Below are 20,283 nucleotides of genomic sequence, written 5' to 3' on the forward strand. Positions count from 1 at the left end.
CCTTTAATGTCCCATTGTACCACCACTGTTTTACAAGGGCGGTTCTCGTTTAATTAGAGAAAAAGTCATTTTAAGTATGTTTTTTTTTTTTTTTTTTTTTTAGATATTAAGGGGACCTAACAGATGATGAGAGTTTTGGAGCTGCTCTCTCTCTCTCTCTCTCTCTCTCTCTCTCTCTCTCTCTCTCTCTCTCTCTCTCTCTCTCTGTCTCTCTCTCTAAAGGAAGCGGGGACTCTTCATCACGTCACTCGGTGTTCAGGCGCTCGGCAGGAAACAGTCTTTCCTCCCGGATTGTTGCGCTCTTTTCCGCTTGCTCAATGCAACTCTCCGTCCAGAACCCGCGGAAGCCAGCCAGAAGGAAAAATGCCTCCTTCTACGACGGAGAGAGATTCTCCCAAACTCTTATCGACCCTTTTCGCCCTGTTTTTAACGGCTCTCCAAACGCGCGTCGTCGGTGCGCTCCAGATTCAACAGGCGTTCGCGTCTCCCAACGCCACCAATAACTTCGTGGTGGACGCGGCGTCGCGCAGGGTTTACCTGGCAGCGGTCAACAGCCTGTACCAGCTGAACGCGACGCTCGCGTTGGAGGTGGAGACGCGCACCGGACCCGTACGGGACAACCCGCTGTGCCACGCGCCGCAGCTGCCGCAGGCGACGTGCGAGCACGAGAAGACGCTCACCGACAACCACAACAAGCTCCTCGTGCTGGACCGCGAGCAGGGCGTGCTGGTGGCGTGCGGCTCGGTGTACCAGGGCTTCTGCGAGCTGCGCAGCATGGAGAACGCGTCCCGAGTGGCCGTCAAGTTCCCGCAGGACGGGGCAACGGTGTTCCCGAGCATGCTCAATATCGTCGCCAACCACGAGAACGCGAGCACCGTTGGCCTCGTCTTTCGGAGTCACGGCGGAACGCCTCGGCTGCTGGTGGGAGCGACCTACACCGGAATGGGGACCGAGTTCTTCCCCAAGAACCACAGCAAAGAGGACCTGCGCTTCGAGAACACCCCGGAGATCGCCATCCGCTCGCTCAACACCAAGGACCTCAACAGACTCTTCACGTACGACATCAACCCTTCGGAAGATAACGTGTTCAAAATCAAACAAGAAGTGAAGCAGAAGAACAAACTCAACTTTGTGCACGCGTTCGTACAGAAGAGCTACTCGTACATCGCCATCAACAACGATGCCAACACTGGCCTGAAGGAGAGCCAGCCCAACAGCATCCTCGCGCGCATCTGTCTGGACACGGACGGTCCCCGGCGGTCCTCGTCCACGGAGAGCCGTAAGCTCACCGAGTCCTACATCCAAATGGGAATCCAGTGCGGATCCAGCGGGAATATTTATAACCGACTCCTCTCCATCTATCCCGTGGAAATCAGCACCGAGAGCGCGGCGGCACCGGAGCCCCATCTGTTTGGCGTGTTTGTCAGGGCAGGCAGGCAGGCGGCGGTGTGCGCGTTCCGGGTATCGGATGTGGGAGAGATGATCCGCCAGGGCCGCCGCAACTGCTCCAGCGGACCCAACAGCGATGTGCAGGTGCTGGACAGCGTCATCCAGGGATCAGGGGCCGAGTGCGAGGGCAAGGGGACCATCGTGGTAAGCTCAACCTTTCCACTTTGGCAACACTTTTATAATAACTCTCATGATTGACTCATATAATTCTCGACTGATCGATAGTTCATGCACATTTAAATGTGAATATCTGGCCTATCTTTTATGAAAACACTGGAATCAATGTTCATGGCATTCAGATTCATTTCTAACTGTATGAGTGTGCATGAAATAATAAGGCATATTCCACAAATATTGATATGGCAAAGTGTTCCTTTACCAATGCTGTGATAAATAATCATTTAATTTATAAGTTATATGTTTATGCTGTTTTTGTTATTACTAGTGGCCTAATATGGGTTTATAATAATAACTTTCATTAATAACTCATTAATAACTATTTTATAATGCTTGACTGATCAGTAGTTCACATACATTCATATATGAATGTCAAGGCTAGAGTATCTTCAGTGTATATCTTTTATGAAAATATTTGAATCAACATTTAATGACATTTAGATGTACAACATTTCTAACTGTTTGGGTGTGCATAAAATAATGACCAGTTATTCTACAAACATTGACATGGAGCAAAAAAGTGTTCTTTTACTAATCCTGTTATAAATAACCATTTAATTGGTAGGTGTAATTATATGGTTCTGCTGTTTTTTTATGCTGTTTTTCTGAACTTTCATTAACAACTCATTACGAACATTCACTTTAAATAGTATATGAACATATATGAATGAAAGTTTCATGAAATTAAGAGATAATTCTATTTGAATGTACTTTTATGATCAGTTTTCTAAGGTACTGTCCGGGTCTATCGATATAGCAGGCTTCTTTACATTTGAAATATTTTGGGCCATCTCCTTGTTATGTAGAAACAGTTATACCATTTTAGGTCTAATACAAACATATTTAAGTTAATGGGGCATGTAGAGTGTATTCAGTGTAAAATAAGACATGTTACTCATTTAAACATAATAAATATAATCGCCTTTAGGGAGTTTAATTAACATTATATCTTTGAACAGCGTGGGTATTCTTAGAGATGTTATTATGAATATGTTTTGTGAAGTGTGTTACAAAACCTCTATGTTCTTTTATTGATTAGCTTACTGTCATTTTTTGAACTATTAATCATTAGTGAAGGTGAGTATAAACTGCCAATTTTCTGCATCACAGTATGCTGTGCACTCACAAATGTGGTTAAATGCACAATATGATCCAGCTTGTTTTAAACCCATGGGCAATACTATGACAGGCCCTGCAAACTCAGATACTACATACATACGATGTCAATTTAAACTAATGCGAAAAATCTTTATAATTTTCACCAAACCACTGTGCAGATTTCTGGAGCAACTCATTCTGGAAACCATACGGTTTTCATTATGTAAACATGAAGATTTATGAAAAGCATATGGCAGTCTGGTGTTTATTTAGCACTTTTTTTGAGGTTTTGGCTTTGTTCTTTTAACTTTCTCGACAAGAAGTCTCTGTTTACGTAACGCAGGCTCTCCCAAAAACGCCAAGTGCACAGCTTCTTCTATCCCTGCCAGTTTTCATTTCTCATGCTTAAATTCTAATGTTATGACATCACATTATGCCCACTGTGCCCCGTTGCTAACATTATTGAAGCTATTTGATGTCTATTTAAATTAACTATCAGATGATATTATTCATTTTTAAAATGCGCAAAAGCAGTATTAGTAGAAGTGTGGCAGTGTTACATTAAACATATACATTTACACAAAATGCAACTTATGAAATAAAAAATAAACAAATTTATATAACTGAACAGAAAACAGTTCACTACAAAAACAAAACATAAATTGCCCTGCAAGTACTTGCGTAATGTGACTCAGTATGAATCATTTTTTGAAAGGCTTTGAGTGCATTTTTCTCAGGCTATACCACTACTTGTTGGAAAAAGTAGCTTGCCCCAGCTAAGCTACTGTCACACTACTTTGAAATGCAGTTCAGTTTGTAGTTCCAACACTGGGGCTAAGAGACTATTTAGTTTTAGCGTAACTGTGATAGTGCTCAGCATGTATGTAGCGTATCTGATAGATTGTGTTCTTCTGAGAGCACTGGAGGTCACTACGCTGAGGGGGGAAACTCGTGAGAAAAACCCACCCGCTGAATTCTTTGTCTCTCCCCCGCTTGAGTTCCCGTCACCCCAACATTAACCTCTCACTGCCCGACTCTACTCACATTAAATTCAACACATATTTCCATTTAAATGTCACTTTAATGGAGGCAGAACATGATAAGTTGTGTGCAGACTGAATTCAGCAGACACACTTAACAACCATTTGATTAAACAATAGATTAATTAGTACGCAATAAAAGTTCAAGACATCCTCATCTGACATAGCATTATTCATCATTTTCATTTGATCCTTCTCACTGTTATTACTCATTAGTGGTGTTTGCTGAGGCAAGCATGGGTATTACTGTTGTACATTTTTAGGGTTAGGGATTTCAACAAACCTCTAACCCATTCAACTTAGGTGAGTAACACATCCTGCACAGTTTGTGCTACAGACATAAATGATAGCTCAAATCATGCAGCTTGCTTAGGAAAGGTGTGCTAATACTTTTCTAAAGAATCAGACTGAAGATTGTCACCTGGTAGATGATAAAACAGGCATAAAGGGACCATAGCCATGAATAGAGACAAGAATATCATATGGGGTGGGCTCTTTTGACAACCACACAGAGCTCCCTAGCAACTGATTAGCATTGTGATATAAATCACCTAGAGCACCTATTAACTGCATAGCAACAACCACCAACAGACCGCCCAGAACACGTAGCAACCATATAAAAAATACCCTGGCAAAAACCACAAACAGACCATTTAGAACTACTAGCAACCACATAGTAGCAACACCCTGGCAATCACTACCAACAGACCACTCAGAACATCTAACAACTGCATAGCAACACCCTGGTAACCACCACCAACAGACCACAAAGAACACCTAGCAACCTCATAGCAACACCCTGGAAACCACCACCTATAGACCACTCAGAAAACCTAGCAACCTCATAACAACTCCCTGGTAACCACCACCTAAAGACCAATCAGAACACCTAGCACCCTCATAGCAACACCCTGACAACCACCACCTAAAGTCTACTCAGAACACCTAGCACCCTCATAGCAACACCCTGACAACCACCACCTAAAGTCTACTCAGAACATCTAGCAACCTCATAGCAACACCCTGGCAACCACCACCTACAGACTACTCAGAACACCTAGCATCCGCATAGCAACACCCTGGCAACCACCACCTACAGACCACTCAGAACACCTAACATCCACATAGCAACACTCTGACAATCATCACCAACAGACCACTCAGAATACATTGCAACTGTATAAAAAATACCCTGGTAAACACCACCAACAGACCACTCAGAACACCTAGCAACCTCATAGCAACACCCTGGCCACCACTACCAACAGACCACTCAGAACATCTAACAACTGCATAGCAACACCCTGGTAACCACCACCAACAGATCACAAAGTACACCTAGCAACCTCATAGCAACACCCTGGAAACCACCACCTACAGACCACTCAGAACACCTAGCAACCTCATAGCAACTCCCTGGTAACCACCACCAACAGACCACTCAGAACTCCTAGCATCCTCATAGCAACACCCTGGCAATCACCACCTACAGATGACTCAGAACATCTAGCAACCTCATAGCAGCACCCTGACAACCACCACCTACAGACCAATCAGAACAACTAGCAACCGCATAGCAACACCCTGGCAACCACCACCTACAGACCACTCAGAACACCTAACATCCACATAGCAACACTCTGACAACCATCACCAACAGACCACTCAGAACACCTAGCATCCACATAGCAACACCCTGACAACCACCACCGACAGACCACTCAGAACACCTAGCAACCTCTTAGCAACACCCCGACAACCACCACCAACAGACCACACAGAACACCTTGTAACTGCATAGCAACACCCTGGCAACCTCCACCAACAGACTACTCAGAACACCTAGCATCCACATAGCAACACCCTGGCAACCACCAACAACAGACCACACAGAACACCTAGCAACCTTATAGCAACATCCTGGCGACCTCCACCAACAGACCACTCAGAACACCTAGCATCCACATAGCAACACCCTGGCAACCACCACCAACAAACCTATCAGAACACCTTGCATCTGTATAGCAATACCCTGGCAACCACCATTTACAGACCACTCAGAACATCCCAGCAACTGCATGGCAACATGCTAAAAACCTATTAGAATACCCTTGCAACCATCTAGCAACACCTGAGCATTATAGAATTTTGCACATGCAAACACCACTCACATTTTCTTCAGATTATGTTATAATTCTAGCTCTTGTGATTGTTTTTTCAGCTTCAGCCAGAGCAGTTGAATTGTGGGGCTGCTCACCTGCAGCATCCATTGGCCCTGAGAAAACCCCTGAGGGCCCGACCCATCTATGAGGCCCCTGGGCTCAGCTCTATTGCTGTTGATAATGTGCACAACCATGTTGTGGTATTCCTGGGGACGAGCAACGGGCGACTACGCAAGGTGAGATACACACAGATACATATATAATATATGCCACTTTATTATGTAATAACATATCTTATAGGCCAGTGGTACTCAACTGGTGGGTCTCAACCCACAAATGGGTTGCAGGTCTGTTCTGATTGGGTCACTGTCAGGAAAAACAATGCTAAATGCAAATAACTATATAATCGTGCACAGAAAAGATGGCAAAATAAATAGGCTTTTCAACTTTTAAAAGGGATGCTTCCCATACCTTTAGTTGTTGATGCCAAAGGCTGTTAGTCTGATCAAACTCCACAAGATTTTGTAACAAATAAATCTGTCATTTGATGATATGACTAATAATCAATTTTCCTATTCAGCTCATGTCATGTTAATAATTTTGCAACTAATTGGGCATATGCAGTTAATGGTAATAAATTTGAAACTATTTTGATACTGTGTTTCCACTTGAAGTCCAATGTAAAATCTGGGTTTGCAGCAAAACCAGTTGAGAACCACTGTTTTAGAGTAAATACACCAGAAATACTCTACATAATGCCATAAACCAGCAGTCACAAATTAGTGGTTCCATCCGGACCGCGGGATAATGATAATGGTTGTCCTAACTTAACATTTCTACAATTTTAGTGAGCAGTGTGTCAAAACTATACACACCACAAGAAATCAGGAGCGATCAGCGCTATATCATCTTTTTTTCAAGTGCCAAACATGCTTAATTTCCAGCATAAAGCCTGATTAGGCTACGTAGAGTTCCAGGCACGTTTATTTTAACAACAGCAACGGAGACACGTTGAGCAGCAATGTAGATGGAGACTGGCATCTTTCGCTAAAACACACTGCAGAAAATGTGAATAAAGCAAAGTGAAACTATCTTCATTTGTCTGATAAATGACTCGGACGGTTCAGCTAAAGCAGGTTTGTGACAGGACAAGTTCACATGTCAACATTTTAGAGTAACGTCTTTTTCCGTTTAAATTTAGCTTTATTAATCAGCATGTTACGTGCCTTTCATGACAAACATTTTTTTTTTCTTTTTTTTTTTTTTATTAATCAGAGATGTCATCATCTCTGATTATTAGTCATAATTAGTAGAAATTATTAGTTAGCCTGGCTAGTAGAGTTCTCTGCTTCTGAGAATGTTCCCATTATTTCATAGTCAGCCCATTTAGACTTAACTTAAGCAAACAGTATTTTTAAGATGTAAATTGTTAGTTTATTGTTATTAGATTCTCACTTTAGGAAAATATAAAAATGGTCCATTCAGACTTTTACATTTTCTAAATTTTCTTTCAGGGGTTACCCCTGAACCCTTATAGTAACCTATATTTTCTCAGTCAAAAGTACTCCAATGTCCCATACATAAGTATCTGAATGTAAAAATAATTAAAAATAAATATTCAGAATGTTAAAATATTCAAACACAAAAACGGGACTGCTGTCACCCAGCTTGAAAACTAATGTTGATCTTATCTTGTAATATTAATATCCAAGTGCCCTCGACTAATGAAGTCTATGAAATATATTATCCTAATCTTTTGGTAGAAAAGGTCCCTCACACCCCACTGCTTTGGCTTGGTCTCTGGGCCAGTGTCCTCATCTCTCCTTTGAAGAGACTATTTTGACTGTTGACCATTGCTGCCAACGTGGAAAGTTATAATAAGTATAAAACATTTTTTTTGAAACTTTAATTGAATACCCCTGCCATCTTTAACTTGATTAATTATGATTGATTCAGTGTACATATACACACAGCATTAGTGTTATTGTGCATAGAAACACAGGTCACACAGAGAAACAGACAGGTTTAAATGTTTGTTCGTATTCTCTGCAAGGTGTTTGCCTTGCACACAAACCCCCTTTAAAAGCATTCCTGTCCGATCAGGTGGTCCAAACCTTATGTCCTTCTGCTGTCTGTCTTTTCTGTGTGTTTGTCCAGTGCTTGTTTACACAGTATCTCATGTGTGTGAGCTAAAGATAACACAACGTTTACCAGTTTCAATTGCTCTCTACACAATGTTCAATTGTGTATAACATGTAGAGTTGTAAAGGCCTCGGTTTAGGGCCTGTGGGAGTACAGCTGTAGTATTAACTCTAAAAAGTATACAGGACAAAATCTAGTGGAGTTTCAATGACAAAAAAGTTTTTTTTTTATGTACCATATTTGTACCTTCACTGGCGGCCAAAAATTTGGAATAATGTACAGATTTTGCTGTTTCAGAAGGAAATTGGTACTTTAATTCACCAAAGTGGCATTTAACTGATCACAATGTATAGTCAGGACATTACTGATGTGAAAAACAGCACCATCACTATTTGAAAAAAGTCATTTTTGATCAAATCTAGACAGGCCCCATTTCCAGCAACCATCACTCCAACACCTTATCTTTGAGTAAATCATGCTAAATTGATCATTTGGTACTAGAAAATCACTTGCCATTATCTCAAACACAGCTGAAAGCTATTTGGTTTGTTAAATGAAGCTTAAAATTGTCTTTGTGTTTGTTTTCGAGTTGCCACAGTATGCAATAAACTGGCATGTCTTAAGGTCAATATTAGGTCAAAAATGGCAAAAAAGAAACAGCTTTCTCTAGAAACTCATCAGTCAATCATTGTTTTGAGGAATGAAGGCTATACAATGCTTGAAATTGCCAAAAAACTGAAGATTTCATACAAAGGTGTAGACTACAGTCTTCAAACACAAAGGACAACTGGCTCTAACAAAGACAGAAAGAGATGTGGAAGACCAGATGTACAACTAAACAAGAGGATAAGTACATCAGAGTCTCTAGTTTGAGAAACAGACGCCTCACATGTCCTCAGCTGACAGCTTCATTGAATTCTACCCGCTCAACACCAGTTTCATGTACAACAGTAAAGAGAAGACTCAGGGGTGCAGGCTTTATGGAAAAAATTGCAAAGAAAAAGCCACTTTTGAAACAGAAAAACAAAAAGAAAAGGTTAGAGTGGGCAAAGAATCACAGACATTGGACAACAGATAATTGGAAAAGAGTGTTATGGATCTTAACCCCATTGAGATTTTGTGGGATCAGTTAGACTGTAAGGTGCATGAGAAGTGCCCGACAAGACGTGTGGAAGTGTGGGGTGAAATGTCACCTGAGTATCTGGACAAATTGACAGCTGGAATGCCAAGGATCTGCAAAGCTGTCATTGCTGCATGTGGAGGATTTTTTGATGAGAACACTTTGAAGAAGTTTAAGTTCTGAAATTTTTTTTCAAATTGTAATAGTAATTTTTCACATTATTAATGTCCTGACTATACATTGTGATCAGTTAAAATGCCACTTTGGTGAATAAAAGTACCAATTTCTTTCCATAAGAGCAAAATCTGTACATTATTCCAAACTTTTGGCTGCCAGTATATGTATTATCTGAAATACCTTAAAGTACCATTAAAAACATGGTATACCGATGAGCCAAAACATTATGACCACTTGTCTAATATGGACCCGCCGAGGCATGGACTCTGCAAGACCCCTGAAGGTGTCCTGTGGGATCTGGCACCAAGATATTATCAGCAGATCCTTTAAGTCCAGAAAGTTGCGAGGTGGAGCCACTGTGGATCAGACTTGTTGGTCCAGCACATGCTCAATCGGACTGAGATCTGGGGAATTTAGAGGCCAGGGCAACACCTTGAATGCTTCATCATGTTCCTCAAACCATTGCTGAACAATGTGTGTAGTGTGCATTATCCTGCTGAATGAGGCCACTGCCATCAGGGAATACCATTGTCATGAATAATTAATAATAATAATTTTCTTTATTTATCACACATTATACATTTGCACATATACAGTGAAATTCTTCTTTTTCACATATCCCAGCTAGGCTGGGGTCAGAGTGCAGGGTCAGCCATGATATGGTGCCCCTGGAGCAGATAGGGTCAAGGGCCTTGCTCAAGGGCCCAACAGTGGCATCTTGGCGGTGCTGGGGCTTGAATCCACAACCTTCTGATCAGTAACCCAGAGCCTTAACCGCTGAGCCACCACTGCCCCTGAAGGGGTGTACCTGGTCTGCAACAATGTTTAGGTAGGTGGCATGTGTCAAATTGACGTCCACATGAATGGCCGGACTCAGGGTTTCCCAGCAGAACATTGTCCAGAGCATCCTACTCCCTCCACTGGCTTGTCGTCTTCCCATCCTGGTGCCATCACTTCCCCAGATAAACGGTGCACATGTACACAGCCGTCCACGTGATGTAATAGAAAACGGGACTCATCGGACCAGACTACCTTCTTCCACTGCTCCAAGGTCCAGTTCCAACACTCGCTTGCCCATTGTAGGTGCTTTCGATGGTTGACAGGGGTCATCATGGGCACTCTGACCGGTCTGTGGCTATGCAGCCTCATACGCAGAAGGGTGCAATGCACTGTGTATTGTGACACATTGCTCCCGTAACCATCATTAAAATTTTCTGTGACTTGTGCCACAGTAGACCTTCAGTTGGTTTGGACCAGATGGGATAGCCCTCGTTGCCCTTGTGAATGGATGATCCTTGGGCGCCCAACACCCTGTCGCCAGTTTGTGGTTTGTCCCTCCTCGGACCACTGTCGGTAGGTACTCACCACTGTGGACCGGGAGCACCCCACAAGCCTTGCCGTTTCAGAGATGCTCTGACCCAGTTGTCTGGCCATAACAATTTGGCCCTTGTCAAAGTCACTCAGGTCTTTACTCCTGCCAATTTCTCCTGCATTCAAGATGTTGACTACGAGAACTGAGTGTTCGCATACCATCTAATCTATCCAGATCTTGAGATGTGGCCTTGTTAGGAGATGATCAACATTATTTGCTTCACCTGTGAGAGGTCATAATGTTTTGGCTCATCATATACATATGGTAATTCAGTACTGTGCTATATATTAAAGTAAATATCATCTGATACCATTACTGTACTATAGTAACACCATAGTTTTTGTAAGGATTGTTAATCAAAAAATGTTCTTGCTCTGTTGCTGTGCAACAATTATGGGGCTTCTTCGAAGGTCCTTTTATTAACTCAACACACACACACACACACACACACACACACATGATCACACAAACCCAAAGTACTGCCAAAACATTATTCATGAAAACATCTGCAAGCAACAAAACCCTCTGAAAAAATGCTTAATTAGGGCAGAATTCCACCAAGGTGTGTCATACTGGGTAAGAATCACCTTTGTAGTAGTTATTTAAAGTCTGGAAAACATGGAGTACTGTTCTATAGCCATGGAAATATGGCCTTCAGACGGAAAGCTCTTTGTGAGCAATGCTATTATTGAGTATTTCATTCACACAGATAAGAAATATCTGGCTGCAGGGAGTCTTGTTTAAAGAGCTTGGAAAAAGGCTTTTTGTTCCCCTGCCAAGACAGGGATGTCTGCTCCAGATGTAATGGGCTGTTTTGGAGCATGTGTGTGTGTGTTTGAGGTGAGGCTCTGCTCATGTGTGTGTGTTTGTATGTGTGTGTGTGTGTGTGTGTGTGTGTGTGTGAGAGAGAGAGAGAGAGAGAGAGAGACTGTGTTTTCTCATAGACTCCAAGCTTTAATGTGGCACTTAATAAAGTATGAGTTCTGCATATGATATCATGTATTGTGAGCTAAGGGGTGATTGTCACACAAAGGCAGTGTCACACAAATAGTGCTCCCCCTACGTGAATCACACAAGAGACTTCACTCACAAGTGATTCCCATAGAACGCAATAGTGTCCATCCACTTTTTCAGCTACCTTGGTGTAGTGATTTCCCCAATGAATTTTTCTCATAGAGATTACATAAAATCCTTAATAAAACACTTATAAGCCATGAACCAAACCAACCAGCTCCGAGGTGAATCACATCATCACAAACTTTGATTTGAAGCACAAAATTATTTGGAAATTAGACAAAAAAGACAAAGATACAAGACTGTGTACTTGCCGTATTTAATGAGGGTATGAACTACAATCTCATGAAGCGAATGACATAATCGAATTAAAAACGATAAATATGTGAAACTATTCATTTAAAATTGTTGATTATACTGTAAGTATAGAAACAATATATTTAAGTTTATTGCAAATAAATAAGTCGTTTGAGAGTGTAGGGAGAGCAACTCATTTGTGTCATTCACAGTGAATCTGGGGAGTGTGCGGAGCTGCAGAACTCTTTTGGAGCTCTTTGTTTGCCACGATCATGGGTAGAGTCCTTCAGCAGGAATTCTACTATTAAACACGATTAAGATGAAATAATGTGGACTGATGTCTTCAACAGAAGCATATACCATTGATTAGCAACCTCGGAACCCACAGTAGGTCTGTCTTTAAAGGTGTATAAGGAATCGTTAAAAATCAATTTCTGGACAAGCAGATATTGCCCTTTAGTTTCAAAAAGGGTTGTGCATTTAAATCTACTATTATTTCAAAATAACAAGGAAATTCCTGTTTTCCATGATATGAGCCCTTTAAGAGTGGGTGTATAATGTGTGTGTGCGTGTGTGTCTGTCTGTCTGTCTTTGTGAGTGCGTGTGTGCCCTGCAGGTGGTTTCATGAGTGTGCTGATGGTTTGGGGAGTGTGTGTAATGTGATTTGGGATGGTGAGATAAGCTTATTTGAGGATCTGTGTTAGTAGAGTTACATTAAATTGCAACTCAACCTCTGCTTATGTACTAACTTACAACCTGACCATCCATCTGTCTGTCCATCCATACATCCATCTATAATCTAAAGCAGCTTTCACATTCATGTTTGCAGGCAGCTGCACTGTACAGAATAAAGCATGCATTGTTATATCTTCCATAAGCTCTTTGATTACGAGATGCTGTACTCACACACACACACATGCACAGGCACACGCAAGCACACACACACACACACACACACACACACACACACACATGGCAGTATGAGTGAGTGAGTGAATATAATGTTTTCTCTGATGTTGTGGTGGACAGATACAACTCCACTGAGCAGGTGTGTGTGTGTGTGTGTGTGTGTGTGTGTGTGTGTGTATAAGTTGACCCATCTGCTTTATCGCTGTTGTCCTGCAGGTGTCCTTGAGTGTATGTGTGTCTTTTTGAAAGCATAGAAAGGCATATGAACAGCAACAAACACAGTCACTCTTTTCTTGTGGCACCAGCTTTCTGTCATTTATTTGCTCCTCTGATAACTGTTTCTTCTGTAGTCATATCGTATGCTGAATACTTGAACTATTTGTATTTTTTGTGGATGGTTGGTTTCAAGGATACTAAAATCTCAAATTGGCTACATTGTGGAGAGAAGCCAACAGTTCCCATGAGGAAAACAGCTTAATAAACATACTAAATAATGTTTAAATTAAATTGTAAAAATGCAGAAAGGTTTGTGTGAGGGTTATTTTTAGGGAGATGCAGAATGACTAATTTCACTAATGTTTAAACGAAAATTTTGGAGTCGACTTGTCGACTAGTCTAAAAAGAAAGAAACCCTCAGAAAACAGTCAAATAACATTGTGTATATGCGACCTATTTAAAAAAATTAAAAACAGCCAAATCCGACGCTAAATTCAGCTGAAAAAGGGGCATTTATCTGTGACGTGCTTGACTTGCATTATCCTAACATTAAAAGTTGTATATGTTAACATTAGTTAATGCATTATGAACCAACATGAACCAACAATGAACAATTGCATTTTTATTAACTAACATTAACAATGGTTAATAAATGCTGTAAAAAAAAAATATGTTGTTTATTGTTTGTTCATGATACGTAATTAATTTACTAATGTAAACAAATGGAAACTTATTGTAAAGTATTACTGAGTCATTTATTTTGGAATCAGACTACACTGGTTGCGCTGTATGTTTTGCTTGCTGATTTAGCAGTAGTGTTGCTTGGCTGGATGACAGTGCAGGAAACACTGTCATTTTAGAGTATTTTAATAAGATGTTGCATCCGCATTGGGGGAAGAATGCACGTTTGAGAACTGTGAACTGAAAGTGTAATGATAGTGTCTCAATAGTGTCTTGATGGTTTGTGTGGGTTAGGTTTAAGAGATTGAATATATCATTATTAAAAAAATAATAGTCAATGAAAAGTCTCCTCCATGATGTTGTGAGTACTAAGTGCTTGCTTTGAGCTAGCAAAACCTTTTCTAATTTGTCCCGTGTTTTTAGTGTCACGGCTCCGGTGAGTTTGTCGGTTTGTTCTGTTTGTTTTGTTATTTCTCTCCCTCATGTTTCGCAGGCGCTGCCGGTATGCATGATCAGTGTTTCTATGGGAACACTGATTGTTCCCAGGGGAACGCTGATCATGCTACTAATTAACGTGCTAGCAGCACCTGGTTCTCTGCTGATTCACTCCCTACTTAATCCCTTTGTGTTGTCAGTATCTTTGTTAGATTTTGTTTGGTGTGAAGTAACTTACCTCACTCTCTCTGCCTAGTTTGTCCTGTCTCATGTATCTGTTTGGTTGCCCATCTCTGCCCGCATGTTGGAAGAGTGATTGCCTTCCAGTCTGCTGTGCGCTGGTTCTCTGCACCTCACAACGCTTCAACGGAGTCCTCATGGATCTGGCCACTGTGCGGCCACGGCGCGCATGCATCCACAAGCTTCTCCCATTGCTATTGCAGCCGGTGCTGGGTTCTCCATTCTTCGCCAGCACAGTTTAAGTTGCTATTTATTGTTATTAAATCCTTTGAACTGTTCTTCTGCTCTTGGGTCTCTTTGTCTCGGTCTGTGACAGGACAATCTAGCCAAGTATGGACCTAGCGGAGGAATCTACTCTTCACTCTGTCCTGTCTCAGCAGGGAGCTTTACTGGGGCATCAGCAAGATCAAATCTTCACATTTTACCGGGCTCTGGAGATGATGGCGTCACAGCTCACTGAGCTCACCTCTGTTGTTCAACAACTTCCTGATGCTGCTTTCTCACCAGCTCCAGCGGTTCTCCACGTTTCTTGGTGCTCAGAGTTTCGTATCCCTTCTCCAACCCCGTTTTCAGGTGAGGAGGGATCCTGTAGCACATTCCTTTCACAATGTTCCTTGTTCTTCACGTTACAGCCCTCTGCTTTCCCGTTGGAGACAATGAAGGTGGCTTGCGTAATCACACTTCTCACCGGAAGGGCTGGTGAATGGAAGACCGCCACGTAGGATAACATATATCCCAGTTGCGCTTCATTTAACACCTTCTCCACGGAGCTCCGCCAGATGTTTGATCGCTCAGCTCAAGGTTGGGAGGCAGCGAGGGTCTTATCCGGACTGTCTCAGGGAGATCGCACAGTCTCAGATTATGCAATCGAGTTCTGCACCCTGGCTGCTTCTTGTGAGTGGAACGATCATGGCATGTGGGACTAGTTTTTACATGGGCTTTTCGATGACATCCAGGACAAAATCTATCCTTTGAATCTGCCTCTATGCTTCCATGATTTGGTGGATCTGGCCATCCGATTAGATCAACGTCTGGCCCTACGCTGTCACCACCGTCGACGCCGCTCTCCACCCACCTGGGCAGCTGGCCATCCAACCCAGTCCACCTCTTCGGCCAGGTCACCAGAATCATGACCCGACACAGAGCCCATGCAAGTCAGGAGAACTCGGATCTCGCATAAGGAGAAGCAGCGACGCCTCTTTCAAAGATTATGCTTTCATTGTGCCTGTTCTGGTCATTTCTCTGCTTCCTGTCCGGTAAAAAGACATTGCTTGTCAGGAGGAAGGGGGTTACTGGCGAGCGCAACACCCTTGGACAAAGCCCCGGATTACACACACTTCTCCTGGCCCGGCTGCAGTATGGATCTACCACTCACATGAACTCAGCCCTGTTGGATTCTGGAGCCGAAGGGAACTTTATGGACATCGACCTGGCTTCTGAATGGTGGGTTCCTATGGTCCAGTTGGATGAACATATCACCACCCACACCCTCAGTGGCACGCCCCTGTCCGTCATCACCCAGTCCACCAAGCCTGTCACCTTTGTCTCTGGAAATCATACAGAGCAGTTGTCCTTTTACCTAATCCAATCTCTATCAGCACGGTAGTGTTGCGGCATCCTTGGTTGGTAACGAACAACCCACACATAGACTGGTCAACCAAAACTATCCTTGCTTGGAGTCCTTACTGTTTGTTGCACTGCTGTCTCCCTGTCCAGTCTTGTGTTTTGTTGCAGGATGATTTATCCGGAGTACCGTTGATATACCATGACTTGAAGGCGGTGTTCAGCCGGTCCTGTGCCACGACCCTTCCACCCATACGACTGTGCAATTGAATTACCTCCTGGCACTTCACTTTTTGCTAATGCATGATTTCCTGTAAAGATGCTTTGAAACGATGTGTGTTGTGAAAAGCGCTATACAAATAAAAATGACTTGACTTTACCTAAGCAATGCTTATCACCTTATTCGGATCAGGAAGGGGGGTGAGTGGAAGATGGATTTTAACACCCATAGGGGGCACTTTGAATATTTGCTCATGCCTTTCTGATTGGTCAACGCCCCTGCCATCTTCCAGGGGCTTGTAAAGGACGTGCTCAGAGACATGGTTGATCGTTTTGTGTTTGTTTATCTTGATGATATTCTGATCTTCTCCCAGAATATCCAAGACCATGTTCAGCACGTCAGGCAGGTGCTTCAGCGACTGCTAGAGAATCGGCTTTTTGTAGACAGCAATTCTGGTGGCCATCGCTTGCACAGGACTTACGGCAGTTTGTAGCCACTTGCCCCGTTTGCGCTACAAATAAGACCTATAACCCCCTGGCCGTGCTCCTCCAACTGCTGTCTGTCCCTTCTATTCCACACAAAGCCATAGATTTTGTAACTGACCCTAACCATCCCCCCCCCCCCAAATTACCCACAGCGAGGGAGACAGTGGTGGCAGTCATAAACTACGTCTTCCAAATTCATTCCCCACACAAGAGCCCGACGTTCAGGTTCCATCCGCCCACGCATTCATTCAGAGGTGCCGGCGCACCTGGAAAGCCGCCAGAGATGCCCTCATAAGGACTGGTATGCGTGCTTGTTCTCTGCACCTCACTACGCTTCAACGGAGTCCTCACGGACCCCACTGCACGGCCATGGTGCGCACACATCCACGAGCTTCTCCCGCTGCTACTGCAGCTGGTGCCGGGTTCTCCATTCTTCACCAGCACAGTTTAAGTTGCTATTTATTGTTAATAAATCCTTTGAACTCTTCCTCTGCTCATGGGTCTCTTTGTCTCGCTCTCACTCTGTGACATTTAGCCACACATGTGCACTGACAGTGTTCTAGACAGTGTGTGTTTGAGAGCTGTTGTGTCTGTGTCTTTGTGAGATTGCCTACATCAGTAATTAGCACCTCATCGCTGCAGGTTCATTTTGGGGTGTCAGATGTTTTTCACCACCCCACTGTTCACATGCTCTTTTCTCAACATTCTTAGGATGATCATTATAGCACATTATGATATCATATCATTATAATCCACTTCCTCTCATCTACTGTCATCTCATTCAAAACTAGGAGTCGTCAAGAACGTTTACAGTCAGTCAGTCAAACAAAAAAATGTCCCTGATCTAAAAATATCCCCACCAGAGGTTCATAACTTCATATTCTTCAGAAGTATGTTTTCTCTGAGTCTATATTCTGAACTGAATACTAGTATGCTGCAGATACAGTATATAAAAAATAGTATGTGAAACAGCTTGCAGTATTCAATGATAAACAGTAGTATAAATTTTTAGCATTGTAGCAAGTGACCTCATCATGTTTCAGGTTTAATTCAGCAAGTGGCATCAGTTATCATCTCAGAAATAACTTGACATTCTCCTGCTGAACCTTTGTTTTGAGGTCCATCTTGTGTAAAAATGTATAAACTCTTGGCAGTCTGATCAAATAATTATTTCAAGAAAAAATAATTGTGGCTGATATTACTTCTGGTTTATTCAACACCAGGGGTGTCTCTAAAATTTGAAAACAACAGGGGCTAGTATCCAACCATAAGCTATGAATGCATATAAAAAAACAATGTATATTACATACTGTTTTCTACATAGTATGGGTGTTTCTGGTCTTCTAGCCTTTAATAATTCACCAATAAAGTAAAACAGTGTTCCCTTGTTTTGTAGGGGGGTCCGGGGGCATGCTCCCCCATGATAACTTTTTTAAAAGAACATCACCAAAACATTTGATTTTAATGAGATTGGGAGCAGCATTTCTACATTTTCTTGTGTACCTTGAATGGAAGTATAGGATACAATGTATCTCCAGACTTAAAAGTATTTATATGACCTCACTAACTGAAGTTTCTCACAATGGCCTTTAAAAAAAAAAGTACCTTGCTGTGACAGTACATGCTAAAGTGATGGTAATACCATGGTATTTTGATTTAAACTATATTTTTTTAATCATACTCTAAGGTATCTGAAGTATTTTAGTACTCTGATTTATTTTCCATTATCCAAGCATCTGTAACATTTTAAATTTGACAGAGATTTAAAATTGTTATTTTTTTTTACTTTAAGGTGCCATATGAAATCAAACTAAATTTACATAACATCTTATTTCTATGAGATTAGTTATGAGACTAGAATAATTTTCTGACAGTACCAATAAGCAAATCAATTTACTGAGTGTGGAACTGTTAATGTTTTTTCCTACTCCATGACAGATATTGTTTTCCTTTCATTAGGCTATAATATTTCAATAGGAATATTTGAAGTCAAACAAGGCCAGTTTATTTATTAAACATCATTCATACAGAACATTACACAGGAGGAAGACTCTGTCCATAATTTTTCTATACATCTTTGAGGTCCAGACTTTAAAGCCCTTTTACTTTCCCTTATATTTACAGTGCAATACCATAATAAACATAGGTAAGACCATGGATGGCTCCTTATTACTGTTAGGTTACTCTTTAGTCTTGACCATGTCAGTGCTGTTTAGACGTTTGAGATGTTTGATTTTCTCCATAGCGTTTTCAACTAGACAATTCTGAGACGTTTGCATTCCAGAGAAACAGTAGGATAGAGCAGAGCACATTAAGCCTGGTTTTCGTCTGTTTGAGAAGAGTGCAACTGTGGTGCGCATCAATTAAATGCCTCGGGCTGTCAAGAACAGCACGCAAGATGGGCTGCGGGGCCAGGCGAAAGTATTACTGCAGCTTCACGCGAGTGGTTTTGTGATGGCTAGCGCAAAACTTGCGCAAAAACCAGGCTTGAATCATGTGTGTTTTAAATGAGGAAGCATATTTAGCGTGTATAAAGCGCCAAACAGTAGATGAGTATCATTAAGTTTGCTTAACTCCCACTTCAGTTCCACTCAAACACCTGCAATTCCGAACAAAAACATTCAGGACTGGACCAAAATCATTCGGGCTTGAGACCTGAATGTTTTGACCTAGCGACACCCCTGTTCAACACACTGGAAATGGAAGGTCAAGTCAGAAACACTGCATTGTGGGCAGTGTTAATGTCATCAATGAAATTACTGACGAAAATGTTTGTTGATGAAATTTGTTGACAAATATGAAGACAGGACAAACATCATGACGATAAACAGATTTAATTAAAACATACTGTTGATGAAAATATAACGAGAAAAAGAAAACTACAAGATATTAACAATGCACTAATATTGTTTTTATATAAAGAAAGAAAATCTATAAAGAAATTATAAATATTCCAAACAATGAAGCCAGTGAACAGGTGAACTAAGTTACATGCAAGTCAGAATGCATAACTTTCATTGTGAATGCACTGTTTTCTTAGAAACATGTTTTATGTAACGCAGTATCCTAAACGTGAGGAATTCACAATAGAGTAACTTGTAAAAGTAGCTAATACTACAGGATACTCATGATATGTGCTCATTATATATATCAGGAGCTCAGGTTTTTCATGTTGTTTAATCTTACATATTTAAAATATATTCAAATTGAATATGTTAGATAAATGTTTAAATAATTATAAGAAGTTTATACATTTCTCAGAATATCTGCTTAAAGTTTGGTCTGTTACAATTTTTTTTTTTTTTGTCATTTTTCACATCATCCTCAACTAAAATGTTTTATTTTTGTAGACTAAATATGTGTCATTTTATTCAGAGTAAAATGAATGAATGTTGCATGATGAAATTTTGACTAAATTTAATTGACATTTGTCAAAAGACAAAAATTAAGACTAAGAAAAAAAAAAATGTATACTGACATTGACTG

At 41.5% G+C, this 20,283-nt stretch overlaps 1 protein-coding gene across 1 annotated transcript in view; it reads left to right on the forward strand.

The window, feature by feature from the left end:
* The first annotated feature begins 230 nt into the window (after positions 1-230).
* Positions 231-20,283, forward strand: part of plxnd1 (plexin D1) — a 115,066-nt gene continuing 95,013 nt past the window's right edge. The window contains exons 1-2 of the mRNA XM_051653271.1: positions 231-1,593; positions 5,986-6,162. Coding sequence (XP_051509231.1) covers positions 364-1,593; positions 5,986-6,162 — 1,407 coding nt within the window. The 5' untranslated portion in view covers positions 231-363. The remainder of the gene's footprint in view (positions 1,594-5,985; positions 6,163-20,283) is intronic.

This window comes from Myxocyprinus asiaticus, chromosome 24 (assembly GCF_019703515.2).
Source record: "Myxocyprinus asiaticus isolate MX2 ecotype Aquarium Trade chromosome 24, UBuf_Myxa_2, whole genome shotgun sequence".
Taxonomy (NCBI): domain Eukaryota; kingdom Metazoa; phylum Chordata; class Actinopteri; order Cypriniformes; family Catostomidae; genus Myxocyprinus; species Myxocyprinus asiaticus.